The 21,353-nt window shown below is 39.2% G+C and overlaps 1 protein-coding gene across 2 annotated transcripts in view; it reads right to left on the reverse strand.

Moving 5' to 3' along the window:
* SAMD12 (sterile alpha motif domain containing 12) overlaps positions 1-21,353 on the reverse strand; it is a 173,859-nt gene that overhangs the window by 87,813 nt on the left and 64,693 nt on the right. For both annotated transcript variants that reach the window (XM_064507827.1, XM_064507826.1), the window contains exon 4: positions 4,102-4,242. In XM_064507827.1, the coding sequence (XP_064363897.1) occupies positions 4,102-4,242 (141 nt within the window). The remainder of the gene's footprint in view (positions 1-4,101; positions 4,243-21,353) is intronic.

Genomic DNA, 21,353 nt, shown 5'->3' on the forward strand with positions numbered 1-21,353 from the left:
CTTAGAAGCTTTTGTTATGGAAAAAGATAGTAAACCTCCTCAAGCATGATGATGCAAGCTGGAATGGCAATGTTCAAATTTTTTCCACCCTCAATATACACGAAGAAGAAACAGATAAGGTGAAAGGGAACTAGGGTAATGTTTCTGACACCCTGTGACGCTTCAGCATCAAACAGCTGAAATTTTCTTTGCTTGATCATGCCTCCCTTTACCCTAGTATTACGATGCTGCTAATAATGCAAAAATCCTGATAACGTGTTTCAGTAGGGTTTTCTTGATGATCTTGGTTTTCTGACCACATCCACCCTGAAGGCACAGTTTCTGGTTACAAGGTTCCTCTACAACTCAGTGTAGAAAGCATGGGTCTCAGTTCATCTTTCCTCAAAAGATGAGATGCATCTTGAATGTTCTCCAGTTAGTATCTTGGAGGAATACAATGCTAGAGTACTATATTAGCTTCTGAATAGGACTATTTTAGAAACTGAAGGAAGGGAAAATATTAGTCTTATCACTGTGCACATATGTTTTCCAGTAGCCAAGCACCAGTGCAGGATGAACAGAAAACTTACTCAGGAAATAATGTCAATAGGTATCAACAGCTATGATGCTTTCTAATGAAGATTAAGACTTATTCTAACACACTTTGCTAGCAGGACAAATCTTCTTGAAGAAAATGCCACTATCTGTGAGCTGGCTGTATATTCAGGTAGCACTTTGCCTTATACGAGACTTGCACAGAAGATCAGGATGACCAATGTAATCTTAAATGCAGGTATGATCCCAAATCCAAGTGTGCATCATAACCTCAGCCCTGTTAGCAGGTTCCTGTCTATGGATGCTCTGCTCAGAATCACACATAGCATCGCTCTGCCACTTTGAGGACAGAGACTCTCCTATGCTAGCCAAAAGCAAGGCTCATACTGAAAATCTCAAAATAACTTCCTTCCTGTGTAGTTATGTAAAGCTTTTTTTTTGCTTTTTTTTTTTCTTTGAAATGATCTTTCAGCTCAGAATTAGAATGGAAACAGTACAATAACGATGTTTCCAAAAGTGTGAAGCTCTCCCCATGAGACACTGGAAAATATTTTGTCAAATTAGTTCCTCAGCTTCACTAAGTCTCTAGGAAAAAAAAGCACAGATCAGTAGCTGGGCCTGTGCCCTTCTACCCTGGTGGAGGCTGGAACAACATTTCTGCTGATAATAGCTTCAATCAAGCAGTCCTTACTCCTAAGAGAAGTCTTCCTAAAATTCAAGACAGGTCTTCAATTACATAATCACATACTATTTTAGCTTTAAGATCCCCAGCACATACTGGATGATTGTGTCCTCAATGAAGCAGCATGAAACAAGTTAAGTAACTTTCTAAAATAGGGAAAAAAAGAATGCTATTTTTCTGATGAGTTTTTTAAAATGAGGTTAACTTTCTCTGTGAACAACAGACCACAAAAACACTTAAAATATCTGATAAGTATTACATAATACTATTCTAAAACCTTCCCTGTTTACTCTAGCTTCAATCAAGTTATGAACTAAAGTCAGTGGAAGTCTTTCCACTGACATCAATGGGCTCTGAATTAGGACCTCACTGCTTGCAAGCGAGCATGTGCACTAAATGAATTCAGAAAGGGTTTGTTAAATATCTCTTAGACCTAAAGATCTCCTGAGCTGGGCACTCAGAGGCAGAGGGTTGGCGGGGGGTGGGGGGGGGTCTCCTTTTTGGAGGACATTTTGGAGGACAACAAAGGAGAAGCATGGCTACACTGTGACCTGTATTTTGCAAGTGGAATTTCTAAAAAACAGAAACTGCTGGCATGCGAATGTGTTACTGTTAGAGAAAAAGTGTTATCTGAAATAGAAAAGCACTAAAAGGAAGTTATTCTAATTACGGCCTTGATTAGGAATGCATAAGCCATAATAAGTGTGGACACACTTTGAAGAAACTGGGCAAGGGGACAGAACCAGTTTCAGAGACTATGCAACATTCACAAAGCTTTCTGGACTGCACTGCAATTGATAAATTATATCTTAACCTCAGTACTTGCACTTTTAACAGATACACACTCCAATGTGGAATAAATGGGGTAATATGGGACAGGAACACTGCTGCCATCCTATCAATTCTTTCCTAGCTTCTGGGATCATACGATGAACACAGATCTGCTGCACAGGGGAACATTATGTGGACATTATTATGTTATTATGGTCATTATTATATCTCTGTTTAAGAAGGTTGGAATGGAACTGAAGTGCTGTGCAATAGCCAGTGCCATTGTGGAGGAAGAGAGTAACAGCTGCAGTCCATCAGCTTTTGGTAAGCTTGTGCCTACTTTCATAAAGCAAGTGATGGCATGCCTTTATATGATCAGACTAAATAACATTACCCTCTCTACATGTCAGAGAGAGACCTCATTAAAGGCACATCTGTACAAGGCAAAACACATCTATCCATCACTAATCTGACCTTCATGATCCAGCATGTGTTTATTCATGCTCTTACCATAACCTAAATCTGTATCCTCAATTGCATGGACAAGGAATAAATCTCAATGAATGCTGCACTGAATTCCTGGAAATGGCCATCACCACTGTCTGACTGTTCATGACTCATACCACCAGCTGATGTGTCCAACCCAGAGGTGAGCCAGAGAAGAACAATAAACAAGAAGCCTGGAAATGCTTAGTCCTCAACACCAAATACAATATATGGAGAAACCTAACTGGACTACAGGGAGCAACTAACCCAAACTTATAGCTAGTGAATTTTCACTGTTCCATATCCATATAGTCCCAAATTCTGTAAGCAGGCCTGAACCAGTGGTGGATGTGGACTAAATCTTACTAGTCCAAGAAACTCTCAAGTAATATTCATTATATAGGGGAGGACAGAAACGAGCTAATATGGGACAAGGATGTAGGAATAATGGATGAAGAGAAAAGACGGAGCTCTATACATCTAGTGAAGCGGTGCTGCAACACGTGCACTGGGATGTGATAGAAGTTAAGGTGAGGTCATATTCTCAGATCACGATGATATGAAGAAGCCTTAAAGCTATACCCTGTCCTCATCAGAATCCACATGAAACCAAGCCTGAAGGAACAATTCAGTTGAGACAGAGGCTTTTTCAGATAAAATGCAGCTTAACTCAACTAATCAGGGAGTTTCTCCCCAAACACAGTTAGCAACGCTTAATCAGGAACACAGTGTCATGTGTGAAGGACATTTTGTTAAAAATATACTGCATGTACTGAAGAACTCTGTTTTTTTCATATGATGTGACACGTAATGGGCACCGAATCAAAACAACATGGAAGTGTGTGGTTTATGTGATCTTGCTAGACTACAAAACAAGGCTGAACATGGAGAAATTACTGCATATATATATTAGAAGATGTTTAAAAGTTACTTTACAGTGCCATCACAATGACTGTTTTTGTTCTATGTCACCACAGTAGTTAAAAAGCCTTAATAGAGAACTAATAATTCAAGTCATTATAAAATGTCTTAACCTTATTTGGAAAACATATACAAGCTTTTCTGCTACTCCTTCTGGCCTGTCTTCTAATCAGGATCGCCATATTGAGCCCAATTTTGCTCTTTCTTACCAGCATAAATTAGAAACAACTCTATTCAACTTAATAAAATTACTCCAACGTGAAAAAGGAATCAGCCATCTGCAAAAAGCAGTGTCTAACAGGTAATTTTCCACTGACAGCTCTTACCATAAAATAGGTTACAGAAGTTAGTCTTTCATTTAACATTGAAAGTAAACAATTAATGCAAAATGTATAATGTCTATAAAGACAGCACATTCTCTGCTAGTGCCCTTTGTATATAATTATTTTCATCTTAGTAAGCAGGCATTTAAATAAGACTACCATCAAGCTGAAGATGGAGCCTATTTATCATGCTAAACAGGCAACTGAACATATCTATTTATTTATGCATTATTTTACCTTTTGTTCCCAACTTGGATGTGAAATCTGTGAGACATATTCATGCATCATTTCTTGTGGGAGAATGCCAAGTCTCCTTTTATGCCCTCAGGCAAACTTCTCCTACCTGATCTCAATAGCTGCCCACATCAAAATTATTTTTCTTACCTTGTGTAAGCAACTGGAGGTTTCGGACTTCTTCTCTCACCTTCAGCTGAAGGACTTGCTGCAGAATATGCTGTCTCAGGCTTTCCTGGGCAATGCCCATTCGTTCAAGCTTTTTGTCAGTGAGCCTCAGCAAAGCACGGCCTAGAAGCAAAAGTCAAAAAGAAAAATCACCCAAGGATTTCCATAAATGCAATATTCTCACTCTGACAGGCTCATTTGCCACAGCAAAAATTTTTAGCCTTGAAATACTTCAGTCTGGGAGGATATTGTTTCATCAGCTAGATACCTTCTTACCATCAGAGATCCATGTTCTACTTTTACTTTTTCTGTTGAAGTTATATTTCGTTTTGATGCTCTGTCAGCCATTTAGGCATGTAAAATAGGTGTCTTGTGCCATTTTGGATGACAGTGATATCTAAGATATTCCCATAGGCTGGTAGATAAGTAAGTCACATGCCCTTCTTGAGTGGCAGTTAGTCTACCACAGGTAGAATACCCCCATAAGTCTGCTATTGGGCCAGGTGTCTAAAATGGCTCTTCACACCTATTTTCATCATTTAAATTACTCTCCAGAAACTATCAGTGAAGTGAATGTGACCAATTTAATCAATTTTAGATATTTTGAAGCTGACATTTCTCAGGAGGGCTCTGTGAAACAGCCTTCCAAATCCTTCTGAACAGTAATCTAACACAGAAGAACAGAAAAAAGGGCCAGATTTCCCTTCTCTGGCCCCAGGCAGGATCAGTTTTCTCTAAACCATTCCTGAAAAAGATGTTTGCCCAACTTGTTCTTAAAGAGCCTAAAATCTTTGCAGGCAATCACTCCCAGCTCATCATTTATCTTTTCCATTAGGAGAATGTTGAACTTTGGTCCCACAGACATTGTAGAAGACACGTTAAAAAATCAAACAATCCAAACTCCCCAGATGCTGCTAGTGGAACTCTGACTCCATCTTTTGGGCATCACCATGCTATAAGCAAACAGGAGGAAGGCAATACATTGGCTGAGCCAACACTAACAAAGTATTTGGACCAAGCAGAGAACCAAAGCATGAAGCGGAGCTTTATCTTAGGAAGAAAAACAAAACTTTTTTTGGGGGGGGGGGGGGGTCTTTAAAGGTGTTGTAAGCTAGTAGAGGGAGGCATGTCCTGGGGCCCTCCACTGAACCTGGCAGTATATATACTTGCTTATCCAAAGGTGCCCTGGCCAATATTGGCAAAGCACAGTGGAGCTACACAGATACTACCTGGGAAAATGACACTTTGTTTGATTTTCTTTTTAAATACACTCAACTTTTTACCTCCTCTAGTTTTGACTTCCAGTTCTTTTAATTATTAAAAATCCCTTCTTTGATTTCTCAAGCTTTATTCTGACACCAGAATAGGTTAGTGAAGAGTAGTTACTTCCTCTGCAACACAGCAGCCTCTGTGCTACCCACTACTGTGGCTTTTGGATGAATGGTGCAATTTAGCTCATCATAAAGTATTACTCAACACAGCAAGATAAGGCCCTTACTCAATTTCTTTCCTTACAAAACAGCTATATGGATACAGAACTTTTATGATTACTTTAATTAAAGAATTTAAGATAAATCAAATGCCAATGATTTAAAGGGGTATTTGCCCCTAACCCAGCAGTCAGCTGTACCCCCTTCACTAACTGCTAGGTTTCCCTCATAAGCAAGTCAATTCTTTAAAGTGGTTGATGGAATCCTGGTATGATGCAAATATAAAACACTGGGGTATCACTATTAAGAAAGCCCAGATTTATTGGTCAGATAAAAAATGGCAGTGTTCATACATTTTCTGCCCTCCCATGTTTCTCAAGCACTCCCTCATGCTATGGAAGATGACCTTCTGATTAAGAAAACTTTGAAGTCACAAACAAGAGGAATTCTATGGGTTAATGTAATACCAAAATATGGAAATTAGTCTCTTACAGATCAATGCCAGCTGTCCAGTTCCCCTGGTGGTAGAGACAGTAGTAATGACTTCAATTTTTACATCACCTTATCACACTAAAACATCTCAAAGCAATTTACAAAGGATGTACAGCAGTCTAAGAATATGGTCTGTAATGTCAATTTAGCAACTGAAAGCAAGCAAAAAGTAAACAAGTCATCAGCTCAAAGAGTGCCAGCATCCATGTCATCTTAGGGCTAGGACTCAGCAACAGTAATATGACAGGACAGTGAGGCCATGCATCTCATCCAGATCCCTCCACCTCCTTTTGGCCAAGGGAATAGCCACTACTCTTTATTTCTTCTGGGCACTTCTTTATTTCATATTCAGATAGGTTTGCTACCCCAATCACTTCCTTTGGAAGTTGAGCGCACACAACACAGACATGTCTCTTTTCAACTCCTGGCATGCCAGTTCTTCCGCAGCTTTGGCTCAAAGCACAATATCACTGGAAAAAAAACCTGTCTTTGACTCATATTATTTGCAGCAGCTTTTACAAACCAATTTAAATTAACTCTTTCTTGCACCAAATCCCACATGACATGTTGACGCAGTAATGAGGCAAGAAGGCAAACATCCAAAGGCAAAAGGTGGCATTTCAAGAATGCAGTAAGTGACCTGAACTAAGAAAATTCAGTCCTTCCCATACTCTCTTCCCCCTCAACCATTAAAATAACAACATCCAAGTCAGAACTGGAATAATTTTCTGTTATGGTACTAAGTCATGCTTTTACCTTTGAAAAGATATAGCTAATGATCACAATCACCAAAGCGAGTTAGTTATTAAGGGCAAGGTTTCCACAACCAGCAAGTGATTTCAGATGCTTCACTGACTTGCTTTCTTTACTGTACATACCAGAAAGGGTTAGCATTTGTTGCTAAAGACTCTGTAAGGGTTATTGAACACTGGAACTGGTTGCCCAGAGAGGCTGTGGATCTCCATCTTCTGAGTTATTCAAAAGTCGACTGGACACAGCCCTGAGCAACCTGCTCTAGTAGGCCCTGCTTGGAGCAGGGGAGGTCGGGCTAAACAATCTCCAGAGGTGCCTTCCAAACTCAACTGTTCTGTAATTCTGATTCTATGACTCAGCCTGCTCAAAAATAAGGTTGCATGAAGGATCTCCAGATTAAAATCTATTTATTTTGAAAAAGAGATTAATGAAGGAAATTAGGAAGCATACACAAAAGACAGTCATTCCAGCAAGCATCAGGGATAAAACAAAAAGACAGCTATACAGTAAAAATTGGGAATAGATTTTTAATTTTCAGAGCATGCTGGGGAGAATACATTATCTAGTGTAGAGTACATAACAAACATAATGTTTTCAAAGACTGCACTCTGATCTTCCCTGTGATGCAAATAAAAGAACTTCACTTATCTCTCAGTAAAACTCACCAACATTAAAGAACTGGTGCTGCCTCTTTAAAGGCTGTTATATACATAGAAGTAGCAGCTATATACATAAAAAAGCCTAGGAGAATTTTTTCAAAAGCACCTTGACCAAAAGAACCATAAAAATCAAGTAGATCAACAGTAGATAGCAGGATATTCATAAACATCTAGGTGCTAGTTCTAGTTTGCTGTGAGGCAGGGAACCAAATTTTTTCAAAAGATCTCAGTCAGTATCTACATGCATCTTTTAGCACCTAAAACCCAGCCCTCTCATACTTAGAAAAGATCAGCCATGGAATGTGCTGAGACACCCTGAGGGCAGATAGAATACAAAATACATTCCAGCTTAATAATGGATTGATGGCCTGATTTTTTCTAATATCACTTAGCTGTTGCAGATCTCATTTGATCAAGCGGGGATTAGAAGAAAATTTGAATGGATGGAGAAACAGCACATGCCACAGAACATTAATATGAGTACAAGCATTGGTCCAATGAGGTTGGCATTGGCCCTAGAGCAAGGAATGTGGCAGGGTCTGTTGTACCTACTCAAAAATGTTCATACCTCCCCCCATTGTTATAGCCTACTGCTCATCTTTTCTCCAAGCACTCTGAAGCCACATTGACTGCCAGTTCATAGACATCTAGAGGGACAGCATGCTAGAAGTCTTGAAAGTATGCTTGCAATGGAGATGAATAAATAAATACAAAAGGATTTATTAGAAGTGTGGAAGAACTGAAGAAATAAAAAGAAATGAGAGTAGATAGTAACAAGTTAGTCTCATAGAAAACTTTGAAGGAAAGAAACTATGACTAATTTACAGTTGATGAAGATGACAAATCACCAGTGGGAAAAAGTGATGCATTTGTGAAATATGGCCAGCAAAAGGTGATCTTGTCTCTTGAGTACATGATAAGCATACATGAACATCACGACAAGATATTCAGTATACTTAACCATGGGGCACAGAATCTAACTGAAGAAGAAAGAACAGACCTTAAAACACATGGACATTAGAAATGTTCTACTGGGCCAAACCAACAGCCCATCCAGGTCTATTCAGAGTGACAGTAGGAGATGTATCTAGGGAGAGCTCCTGGGAGGACTACTTTTGGAAGCCATTGAGGTTGTACTGTCTCGGCATCTAGAACCATTATACTAGGGATATTAGCCAGTACATCCTTTTTAGCATCCCCTTATTGTTCCGATGCCCATGAATTTGTCTTTTTGATCTTGCTGATACTGTCTGCTTCTGCAATCTCCTGTTCTAGAAGTTCACTGCCCATTGTTATCTATTTTATATTGACTGATCTCTTACTAAGTGCATGGAGCGCTTCCTAGTTCTTGCATTTCAATATCTGGTGAACAATTCCACATTCAGCTTATCAGTTGCTTTCATGATTTTGTAAAACTCAGTCATATACCTCTTGATCATATTTCTGGATGGACTCAGCTGACAAACCCAGAAAAGCAGGAACATGGGATCCACTAAGATCTTAAATTATTCAAGCTGAAAACCTGAAAAAATATTCACATGCTACAAACACCATTTTAAATTGTTTTTTGTTGACACAATAGGATATTCTTACATAATTGATAATAACATCCTTCTCTAGTTTTGGGGTAGAACAATTTCAAACATATTGCTTTCGTATTTGTCTCTCTAGTTCTGTAGACATATTCATAATCCTAGCTCACTGGGTTTTTCTACTTGAAATAGTCTGATCACAGCTTTCCTTCTGCCTATACAGGTTGATATTTGCTTCTCCTCACTTCAGTGCTTAAAAACAAGCTTCCTAGGACTTATCAAAGAAGAGATTTCCATGACAGAGAGACACACATTGATATCATTGTTCAGGTGCTATTCATGAATTCAAGTAAGAACAGGCACAGAGAGAGGCTATGACTTCACAGTGAGGAACAGTGACATTATTTTATTAGAGGAGTTTGGAAAAATGTAGTAAGTCAACTGCAGAATGAAAATGAACTCATGATGGCAGTTGAGGGAGATGATCACAAGGGAAAGAGAAGAGCTATTAAACTAAAGAACAAAGTTAAAGTGAGAACAAATAGATAGGAATACAATTGAAGAAGTTGCATTTAGAAACGTCTTCCAAAAGAAGTAGCAAAAACCAGAAATCAATTGAATTTTCAGGAGAAACTTGATATGACTTCACAGGGCTGTTCTCGATAACCCAGAGATCTTCTGCAGTCTTAGATTTTTCCTGAAGAATTTAAGAGCACATCTCTCTTTTGCATGCTGGCCTCATCACTGGTCAAACGAGACACATGAATCATTTGGTTATGAATGCCTTGGCAAACCTATAGCTTTTCTTGCACTTTCTTCCAGCTCCAGAGGTGGGAACCTCCTGGCTCCCTGCCTTCTCCCATACACAAAGGCAGCCAGCAATTCCTGCTCTTGGACTCAGCCACACATTTTCACAAAGTATTTAATCTTGTACTACCTAGATGGGAGCACCACGCATCCTCATATATAGCAAACTGAGTTATCATGCTTTGAATTAATTACCCTAGAGTCTAAAGAGCTACAGATGTATTCTGAAATAATTTTATTCTAAAACAATAATGGTTCTGTACGGAGAAGGGAAGGGGTTAACAAGAAATTGTGCATCATGATTACTGGAAGTGGTTCAGTAAGTAATTTACTCTACTGATGGGAACTATATTGATTCCTTACAAGTCTTGGGTAAAAGACTGTTAGACAATCCTGTTTTTCAGTTGAACATTTTCAGGACCTGATGATTTTAATAGGAGGAAATAAGTAATAACTTGAATTCCCCTCTGAAATATAAATTCAGGCACAAATCATATTGCACCACTTTTCAAATGTACTGCAAAATGCGAGACGACCATTTTTAGTGTTCTCAGGAAGGACCCAACAGGACCCACAAAGTAAATTAAGGATAAATGTAAACCTTTAGTAGGCAGCCTATAAATCCACATTGCTTGTTGCATATACATTTGCCAACCTACTTCCTGGCCATACAAAATTTTATATTATCTACAGCTATATATAAAGATGCATAATAATGGACTTCTATTGTATTGCACATTGTATTTTTTAAAAAAAACCAAAATCTAGGACTATTGTTTGCTAGTATCAGTGTGGTAAATTTATGGTCCCCCTACTCGTATAAACAACCTTCAAGGTCTTTTTTGTTTGTGACGGAGAGAGTGAATCTGTCAACACCTTTGATTTTGTCTATCGTCAGCAGGATACACAGTTCTTCGATTCCTTGTTAATCTAATGTTGCTCAGTATGCAACCCATTATGCATTAGATATCCCATTTCTTTATTAATTACAAAAAAATCACATTAGATCATGCCTGCTGGCAAAACTCCTGTTAATTTATTCAGGAGTAAACACACATTCATATATTATAATGAGTAGCTTTTACACAGAATAGATTAGGAAAGGGCAAGCCAATTTGGGAAGCGTTAGAATTGACTGAACTCTCTACAGAAAATTCAAACAGGAACCTTTCCCGTAACTACTAGCTGTGGACCTTACAAAAATCATTTTCCACCAGCAGCAAAGGATAATTTAATACCACAAGAAAAAAACAAACACAGACACACACATAAAACACAAAAAAAGATTCATTCTTGAAATGCCCAACCCAACTGGAACTGGGAAGTTCTAGAAACCACAGAAGAAAGTCTTAACTTTTGACATTTCTAAAGTAAAAGTGGTTCGGTGGTTCTAGAAATAGAACTGCTGTGTGCATGCAGTAAAGGGGGGCAAGCTCCCCGAAATACAGATGCAAATTCAAAAAAGTTGCCATTTAATTAAATGAGGAAGACCACCTGCTTCTACCATATATTCATGTACTCCTTAAGCTCACTGAACTGCACAAGACTGGAAGACTCACATGGCTGAAGACCACACTCTGGGACCTTGCTTCTCAGAACCAAGGGACAGAAATTGTCATTAAATATTGTGGCTTGCTCTGATTTGCTACTAATTAATCCAATCAATAACCTAAAGGTGTTAGGGCACAAAATACACATCAACATCCAGATCCTTCAGTATGTGTGCATGGAAGGATGGGGGAAGACAATCCATTTATACGCAGTATCTTTCATGTTTTTGCAATGCTTAGGAAAGCTATCTTGGGAACCATCTCACTCTTTCTGTGATGCTGGGGACAGTCTGCCCTCCTTCCTTTCTAAGTAGCATGCAGCATTTAGGCAAAGACCTACATGAAAGAGCAGTGTGTGGAACATCTTTAATTCATTTTTTGAATTTCTTTTAACACGAAACTTTCTGGAAGCAAGGAGGACCTACATGATGTGCCCAGACAACTTACTGTACTACATTACCAAAGTCCTGTGAGCCCTCATAGGTTCCAGTGAACCATAATTTAAGAACTTATATTTTCTAGCAAGATTTTCTCCATTACTGCTTTGTAAAAAAAAAAAAAATCAAACCCTGTTAAAATAAGCTTTCATATCCCAGTGCTGAGGAACATACATTATTGCTACATTTCCTGATCTGCATCCCCAGCTCCCTTCTGCTCCATGCTGTTATCTCCAAACAGCTTTCAGTGCTGCTTTCTTCCATGCCTGCACTGGCTTTTCATTGTTTTTTTAATAAAAAATGAAATTGAGAAAGGTTTTGTGTTAATATTCATGATGTTAATAATTAATGTTAATAAAAATGTAAAATTAAAAGCAGTATTCCCATAGTTTAAGCACTGCACATTGCCTCAACGCTCCTAACCTGCAGAATCGTCCACTTCTCCCCTGTTGCGCTTTTAGCGCTACCATTTCTCTTCAGGGACTTTTAACTAGGAGCCGGGCACCTGTCAAGCTGCATGCACGATCTTTGATGGGCCCTCAGTTTACAGAGTATGCTGATCAATTTAAAACCTATTTTCCTATTGTAAGAGTCACCTCTAGTTGACTATGTGCACAGTCTTTCAACAACAGATACTAATCTCTAACGCTGCATAGCTGGTTCAGTACCATCACAAACTTTGCAAGAGCCCCTTTGCATTTCTTCCAGCTTTTACTACTATAATTGTAAGGAGAATCAGGACATAGGGGTTTTATTCTGCTGGCTTATTCGTCCTACGTAATACCTACAGTAGACCTACAGAAGCCTATGGGACTACGGTCATTTTGGATCAAAAAAACCCAGAAACGATGACTTACTGTAACTAATTTGTAAACATCTGGGCTTTGTAACAGAATCCAGACCTTATTTCTGAAAATTGTGTGTCCTATACACCATGTATTTCCAAGACCAGAAACAGAGAGCAGGACCGCAGGCCTCAGGGAAGAGCATCCTCGCGGCTGAGCTACACAATCACACACTCCCGTTGCTGCGCACCAGCACAACCACCCACAGCCCACGCCGGCCGTTAGCTTGGAGGCAGGATCTGAAATCCCTCAGGCTGAGGAGGAAGCCAGACTTATTTCTCCCAGTTCCTCGGTGAATGCTTTAACCAGTAATTAATTACATAAAAATTGTGCAGCCAAAGTCTGCCCTCCCCCTTCCCTTACCAAAAGCAGTAGCACAACTGCATTTTGCCTGGAGTCTGATCCTTATGGCCTGTATTGGGTGTGGACCAGGCACGTAACCTAGCATGAGTTTTTCAGTGAACTCAGGCACAGAAAGCCCTGATTTCTGAATCACCACCAGATTTAAATATGACAGAGTTACTCTTCTGCTGAGAATGAGACAATTTTGGACACACCTAAAGAAGCAACTCCAGGCACTAACGGAAATTTTACAGCTAAAATAAAAAGGGAAATACGGTGTTCAAGAACCTCCAGGCTTTTTCTGCAGTCACCTAAGGGACTGTTTTGGGTTATAATTTAGGATTTCAGTTTGCAGTCTAAAAGATCCCACCTAAGTCCTATGTTAGATGCCAAAGTCCATAATTAGATCTGTCCTCAGACACACGAATGGCCATACTGGGTCCCTCCAGCTCATTCTGCCTACTCAGTAGCAGGTGCTTAGCAAAGAGCTTGGGAGCAAAATAAGGATATACCAATACTTTCCCAAAATACTCTCTCAGCTTCCAAAAGCTTGTGGTTTAGGGACTACTTAGCATAAGTAGAGTTGGCTAATTTGAGCTACAGCTGAGCCTAAAGTCAGTGGATGGCTTCCAGTGACTTTAGAAAGACTTTGAGCTGCTTGTGAGAGGAGCCTCAACAACACTTAAAATAGTAGAATAATTCCCCCATCCCAAACATGCTTTGATCTAGTAGGAAGGGGCAAAACAAGAATCGAGTGCTGCAAGGTAACCATAAACTAACTAAAATAAGAAAACAGGCACAAGAGTTCAATAATGAGAATAATTCATGATTAGAGCAAATCAGCAGTGAAATGTGTGACTCTCAGTTCTTTCAGTCTTGAAATCAAGTCTCTGGAAGAGACAATTGAGGAAAGCTTAGGTTACTGGGATCAAAGAAGAGTGAGCTAGCAGCATTAGGAAGTTGTTTACTTCTGCATGAAACCTAATGTTCCAAAAAGGCCTTAAAAAAGTGTAGGAAAAAGTAAGGGAGGAAGACAAAGGAAAGAATATAAAGAAAACAAGTACTAGTGAACTCCCAAACCTCCAAAAAATATTTTCTGCTTTATAAACTATTGTCTTTCTAATAATTTCAGCGAGTTTTCTTTCTACTGTAAATTAAATTCTTCTCTTTTAGTGAGAGTCTACATTGCTTCAGAACAGCAAACATTAAAGCGCTGCATTACGAATCTTCAGTTACACCTTGCTTTTAACAGAGAGCATATGAAGAGGACACATTTGAACACATGACATGATCTACCTTTAACATTTTTTCAAAGGAGGCATTGAGTTCAGTGAATATTAATTAGCCACTAAAATCAGATTAGAGAAAAAGCAACAACTGTGGCTAGTGAATGTATTATAGTCCATATCAATGGTTTGTACCATTTGAGTAGTAATTTATACAGAGGAGTAAAACTGAAAACTATAATCGTAAAAATTTCCTACAATCAATGCTTCACAATAATATCAAAGACTGGCTATCTAAGTGGGCCAAAAGAACAGATGACACACTGTTTAAGCACACTGTTTCTACTTAGGGAATATGCATTAGATATCAGTGGGACATTGATTAAGTCTAGGGCCAGACACATTCCTGGTGCAAACAGTGATTATTCTAACAGCTTCAGTAGAAATCCCTCCACTCATATCAGAACTCAGACACATACATACAAAATCATTTTTCTACTGGTGTATACACAAAGCGAAAGACAAGAAACACAACATTTTCAGCCTGGCCAAACTTTGCTAAGCCATAAATATCTAGAGAATGTTTTCTGAGTACTACCACTGAGCCATAAATTTAATTCTTAGGCAAGTACTAAATTGTTTATTTATCTCCATCACTGTTCATTAGCTCACACTCAGTCTTCAGTACAAGAACCAAATCATTTTAGGTTTAGTTTGAAAAGTATTTTTGCTTACGCATGAAAAACAATTTCTTGCTTCTGCATACTCAATGAACATTTGGGTTAACAGCCTTTCCTCAGATGTAAACGTATGCCTTGCAATATGCTAGCAGGTAACAATATTCACAGAATAAATCTGAACAGCAGCAATACAAACCCCAATAGCAGCAACAAATACTACAGGACTGTTTAGTTCATCTTCCAGTGTACAATTAAAATACTAAAACAAATATCCATATCTGTAAATACTATTTGCTCAATTCACTTGCATTTTCTTCTTAATGTTCTCCTTTGAGTCCCTTTCAGTATACATTTTATGCCAGTTCTTCCTCATTATTTTTCACTATTTTCTTCCCACTGGAACCAGTTATTTTCTGTAGTTTTTGCAGACTGCAAAGCTTCCCTGGTTAAGGAATATGCTTTACACTACGGATTGGCCATGTGAGCACTGACAGTGTAAAAATTCTGTCAATACCACAGAAGTCAAATCAGCTGGATAGGAAGTAGGATAACAGCTGTCTACAGATTGAAATATGAGCTACTACTCCTTTAGTGTAGATGCATGAGAAGCTCATCTAAATCAAGCTGGTGCTAGTCTGTTCCCAAGCAATTTTCTGATGACCTTTGAAGAAGGGCAAGCCAAGACTCTTCTGCAGCACATAGAGAGTCACAGGCACTCCCATTCATATCCCCAAGACCTTGTATCTGCGCGGAGCAGCTAGGTGCTGCTTAGATGATAAGCTGGAGATCACACAAGGTCCACTGTTGTAGGAAACATTTTCCATGACCTGGTGGTGGTCCTGGTGGACAAAAAGTTGAACATAAGCTAGCAGTGCGCCCTTGTAGTAAAGAAAGCGAAACAGTCGCCTGGGCTGCATTAGGCTGAGCATTGCCAGCAGATCCGAGGAGGTGATTCTCAGCACTCAGCACTGCTGAGACACATCCAGGGTGCTGGGTCTAGTGCTGGGCTGCTCAGTACAAGAAAGGTATAGAGCACGTTCAGTGAAGGGCCATAAAGATGATTAAGGGACTGGAGCATCTCTCATATGAGGAGAGGCTGAGAGAGCTGGGACTGTTCAGCCTGGAAATGAGAAAGCTCGGGGGGATCTTATCAATGCATTTAAATAGCTGATGAGGAGAGTAAAAAGGATGGAGCCAGACTCTTCTCAGAGATATCCAGTGACAGGATTAGAGGCAATGGCCACAAACTGTAATACAGGAAATTCTATTTAAACTTAAGAACAAACACTTTTACTGTGAGGGTGGTTAAACACTGGAACAGGTTGCCCAGAGAGGTTGTGGAGTTTGTATCCTTGAAGATATTTAACACTCGACTGGACAAGGTCCTGGGCAACCTGCTGTAGTAGAAGGGTTCTTCTTGAGCAGAACTAGACATTCTCTAGAGGTTCCTTCCAACCTCAATGATTCCATGATTCTATTCTATGAAGATACAGAGCAGCAGTAAAAACATGGTTGCCTGTACTTCAATAATTAGCAAGGTCACAATTAGCAGCTAGTGAATACAAGAATCTTACATAATTGTTATATCAATATATTTGACTGAAATGTGCAAGCTATGGAGACAAGTAAAAAAAAACCCAACTATCTGATTGGAACCTTACTCAAACTGTTCATATAACAGTGTAAGCCACATACTGTATTCCCCAGTAGGAGTATACAGACATCAGATTTCTATAAAGGAAATGTTATGGTTAGTGAAGTCAGAGGGGCAGAAGGATGAGAGATATTAATCACCGACTCTGGAATTTTATTCACTCCTCTCAACTTCACACTAATGTTGCATGCTTTGAAAATAGCTATGGTTGGTTCCAAGAATGTGAATTCTTTGCCTATATGCATACCAGAAAATTAACCAGTGTCTGGGTTGTCCAGACACCAGAACTCACTTTCCTCTACTGTCAAATTATGACAAGGGTTCCTGGGATGATTCTGGCCTGGACCAACGAAAAATTCCCTGGAAATTTCCAGTTCAGCAGCAAGCATAGGCTGGGGGCTATTCCCCAAAGACGGTCTGACACAGCCACCATCTTCTGAAGGGTACAAGCCCTTAGCAGTATGGACATGAGCCCATTAGCCTCTGCCAGAGGATGTTCATGGAAATGTCACTGACATCAACACAGCAATACTACAGAGTCATCACTTCTGTTGGCAAAACCCAACCAGGTCTACTAACATAGTACACCTGCTACATAAGGGTCCATCCAAACTTAAAAAGAGGAGCACTCAAAGGATTCCTTGTTTCTTCCTGAAAACTAAGGTTTCTTAGAAATCAGATTCAGAGATCAGATAAAATTACTTTCTCCTTGTAAATGCTAGTCTGTCCACTGATACAAGTCAGTTGGAAAAGATTCCCTCAGCTATTTCTCTAAATCATTAAATAATTCAGTTCTGTTAACAGTGGAAATGAAGAAAGACAATAGGAAAGTAGATGTCTGGGTCAGTTTTTGTGATTATGGCAGTGTTACTTAGATTTAATTTTGCTTTAACAGTTCACATCTAAGTGTTTGATGCATCCTCCTATTTTCAGGCCTGTCTCAGCTCTTATCCAACATGAGAAACAGATTCTAACATTTCCAAACACTGGAAATCAAGAGGAGAAAGAGAAGAGGGGTAAATGATTGGGATATTGTGTTTGAGGAAAGCTACATCACAGTTCTTCTAAAAATACTGTTTTTGTAATGTCCTGTAAAGAGACAATGTGTGAAAAAGAGCCTAAACAGCAGTAACCTCGAGTCCAATTTTGGACTGTTTCTGAAGGACAACATGCTGCATACTGCCTTGCACAACTCAGAAGACCTACCAAGGATTTGTACATGTATATTCTGCCTGCTTTATTGGGATCATTAAACTAGTTGTAGGCTATGTCTGTGCCAAACCACTAGCACTTCTTTGTAGCAGCTTTAATGAGTTCTGCAACCTTGACCTCTGAAAACCAGTACTACTGAAGCACCATCAAGTCACACAGAAGAAATGCTGATAAATATTGGTTTCCTCCCACCTGCAAATGCAACTAGACTGCTGGCCCAGCCTCCACAAGGACAGCTTTAAATCAAAGGCAATAAGAGCATCTGAGAAGGAAAGGGAGACTGACTGCAGTCAGATGCTTCTAAAGATCCTTTACAGGGGGTAACCCTGCTTTTGGTCTTCACCTAACCACAATAGTAAGTGGGATAAGATAGCACTCCAGACCTGGGATAAAAACCACTTGATAAAAGTAAATGTCACCTTCCTACAACTCTGCAGTCTGGACACCCTCTGCACAGTAACTTCCCCCACTATGGAAAAGCACCTGCTTGTTGCAACCCATAAGCCTCCTGCTGTTGCACAGCTACCACAGGACTTCTGTAACAGAAGCATGCACAGGTACCAAGAAAGCTACCTTGCTGTCATGAGACTGGGTGATATGAAAACAGTTACTACTAATGGGTTTCTACTGCTAGAGTTCCTGAATGGTACAAGGCTATTAATGAGAAGCATGCTTATTGCCACTTCCTACTCAAAGTTTTGAGATTCACCTAAAGATATTTTTAATCAGGCTTTAGAGCACCGTACTGACAAGTACACTGTAGAAGGTTTATCTAGAGGGGTGATGGAAGAGGTTAGATAGAACTATAATGCCAAGATTTTAGAAAGGTCCTGATTTTCACCCCCTCACACACATTGATGATGGGAACATCTGCATCTGCAAACAGAGATGGCATCTCAAGACTTGTAGCATTTTGGAACCGCCGGCTCTTCAATGTACCTCTAGACTTCCAAAACCCTTCACTAAACACTTGCTTAAAAAAGATAAACAATTCAAATCTGCCTTAAGAAGTCCCAGAACAATTGGTGGAAATGGCTTTTAGAAAGCTAGAAGGATAGATCAGCACCTAGCTAGCCAGGCTCTTAACACAGCAATGTTTCTTGCTATGACTGACTGCTGCAATGCAATCAAGAGTTTTCTGAAAGCAACAGAGAGTGGCACTTCATCAGGAGTATCAGATAATCTCAGTTACATGAAACAGCCTCTATAGAATGAAGTGATTAAAAAAAGACAGAGACAGATACTCTTACTTCACATCCAGGAGCAGCTTGTGGGAAATGCATGTTTTCAGATAAGAAAATTTTACTTGTGTAATAGAGTAAAATATTGCACACTTCACAGCCTCATGTACACTTCTCTAGTTGTATGTGAACGCATGCTAAGTGTCAATCATAACTGAGAAGTTCAAGCTTTCAATCATATTTTACACCCTCATTTTTAATAAGCTGTTTATTACAAAGTTATTTTCACATAGTACTTGTTCTGAATTTGTTATGAGGCTTGCCTAGATGTTATGGCAGTAATGCTTCAAAACAGAGAGAGAGAGAGAGGAGTATAAAGCCTTCAAATGAGAAATGCAATGAAATTTCAGAATATTATTATTTTTAATAAAAAACTCAATAGTATACCAAGATGAAAGTTGTTCACATTAAAACATTTTTATTGTAGAGTCATAAGGCTGTGCAAAGCTAGAATGATGTTAGTCTAAGGAGGCTAAATTGTTTCTCTGGCACAGAAGTTTCTATCTTCTCACACTGATAGTACAATGAAAAATAAAGCACCCAAGTTATCTTCAATGCCTTTTTAAAAACTCTTAGTGAGGTGATATTATTATTTTTGGAATGTGGTGAAAAAAACCACACAGAAGTGGAAAGACAAGTAAGTACAATTCTTTCTAAGCTTTCTTATCACCCTAAAAGAGAGATAAAGAATTTGTAACATCTCTAGCATAGCTGTTACATTCAATCCAGTGGCAGCATAGCAGGAAGGCAACCCTCACATATTATTTCTCGTCCCATTAAGTTCTATTTCTACATAATCTTAAATATTTACAAGAATTGGAAGCATATCAGTGTGATGGATATCTGTGGTCCAGATTTCTGTTCCTGCTCTAATGGGAAATCATTGAAGATGTCTATGGCTCCATCTGGTTCGGTAGGTTACCAGCATCTGGAGTTTGGATACGGGTTATGTTACTCATACCATCGCAAACTTTGAAAGCAAGGGGGCACATCTAACAAAGATACGCAGATTTTTAGGTTACAGCATCACACTTCTTGTTGTATTGTTGGGTGACAATTGTCAACACAGTAACTGTACTTTAACCACAACTGTTCCATCTTACAAAGGCACTGAAGAGAGTCTTGGTTGTCCCCCTACATAGCACATGTCCTGACTCCTGCTTTTATTACTCTGTGAAGCCACTGTCTGACAACTGGCAAAGATAAAACTCCCCTCTCCAGGGGTCAATTACACTGAACACTTCCAGTACATGACCACAGTACAGTTGCCTGAGGCATAACTGGGGAGTAACGGGGACTTTGACAAAGATACGTGATCTCCTCGCAAGCTGAAATTGCACAGGATGGTAACAGCCACACACAAATATCTAACGCTAGATATGAAATCCTGCCTGGATGCCCCTGGAGTGGGAGAGAACACATCAGTTCACAACCAGATGCTGCTTTACCGACTGTATGGATTATAAGAAACTCCTTGGTAAACTTGATAGGCTTGCAGGAATTACAAGAGGACACAAGAGCATCCATACCTGCTTTGTTGAGGGCAAATCCAACCCACTTCCAATGTGGTTTGTCAAATAGATGTCATACCAAGTTTATGGACATGAGGCATGTTAGCGCGAAACAATTCAAAGTAGAGTCAAACTAATCTGATGCACAGGGTTGTCCATGCTGGGCCCCTGCAGTTGCAGTCAGTTCCAATGCTTTTCAACAGCCTCCTGCAGAGGAGAATTTACATGACTGGTCACTGTGGTTTATGTAAAACAAAAGGAGTTCAGTACTCTAGCTACGATTCTTGTCCAAGCTCATCAAATTTGGCAACTTCTCTTTTCTGTGCTTAGAGAAAGCCATTAATTGTTGTAAAAAAGAAAGCTGTGTATCTTTTTTAAAATCACATATCAGTCTAGATACCTCAAACACTTTGTGGAAACCAAGTAATTTTTAAATGTTTTTTAATCCTTTCTACGTATATTTGAGAGATACTATCAAAAGATACTGCTTCCTGTGTAGTCTCTCACTACCAAATATAATTGCAGGTTTGTACGAGTAAGTCTGTTTCAAATTACGATTGTTTATACCATTCTTTTAATGTGGGCAATTCATTGAGGTATAAAATGGATCCAGCACATCAGAGCTTTTTCCAAACAAAAGTGTTAATGGCATTGCAGTTTACAGCATTTTTTTCTGCCAGATGGATGATCATATTGGTATAACAGTTCCCAGCAATTTTTGCAAGGCAGCAATAGACTGTACAAGATTTAGTAGATGTTGTTTAGCTAGAGTTTGCTTACATAAAGAGCACGCAAATACTTGTTGACTACTGAAAGCTTCACTTAGATGGGATGTAAAGAACCATATTCTACTCCAACTTAAA

Source organism: Dromaius novaehollandiae, chromosome 2 (genome assembly GCF_036370855.1).
Source record: "Dromaius novaehollandiae isolate bDroNov1 chromosome 2, bDroNov1.hap1, whole genome shotgun sequence".
Lineage (NCBI taxonomy): Eukaryota > Metazoa > Chordata > Aves > Casuariiformes > Dromaiidae > Dromaius > Dromaius novaehollandiae.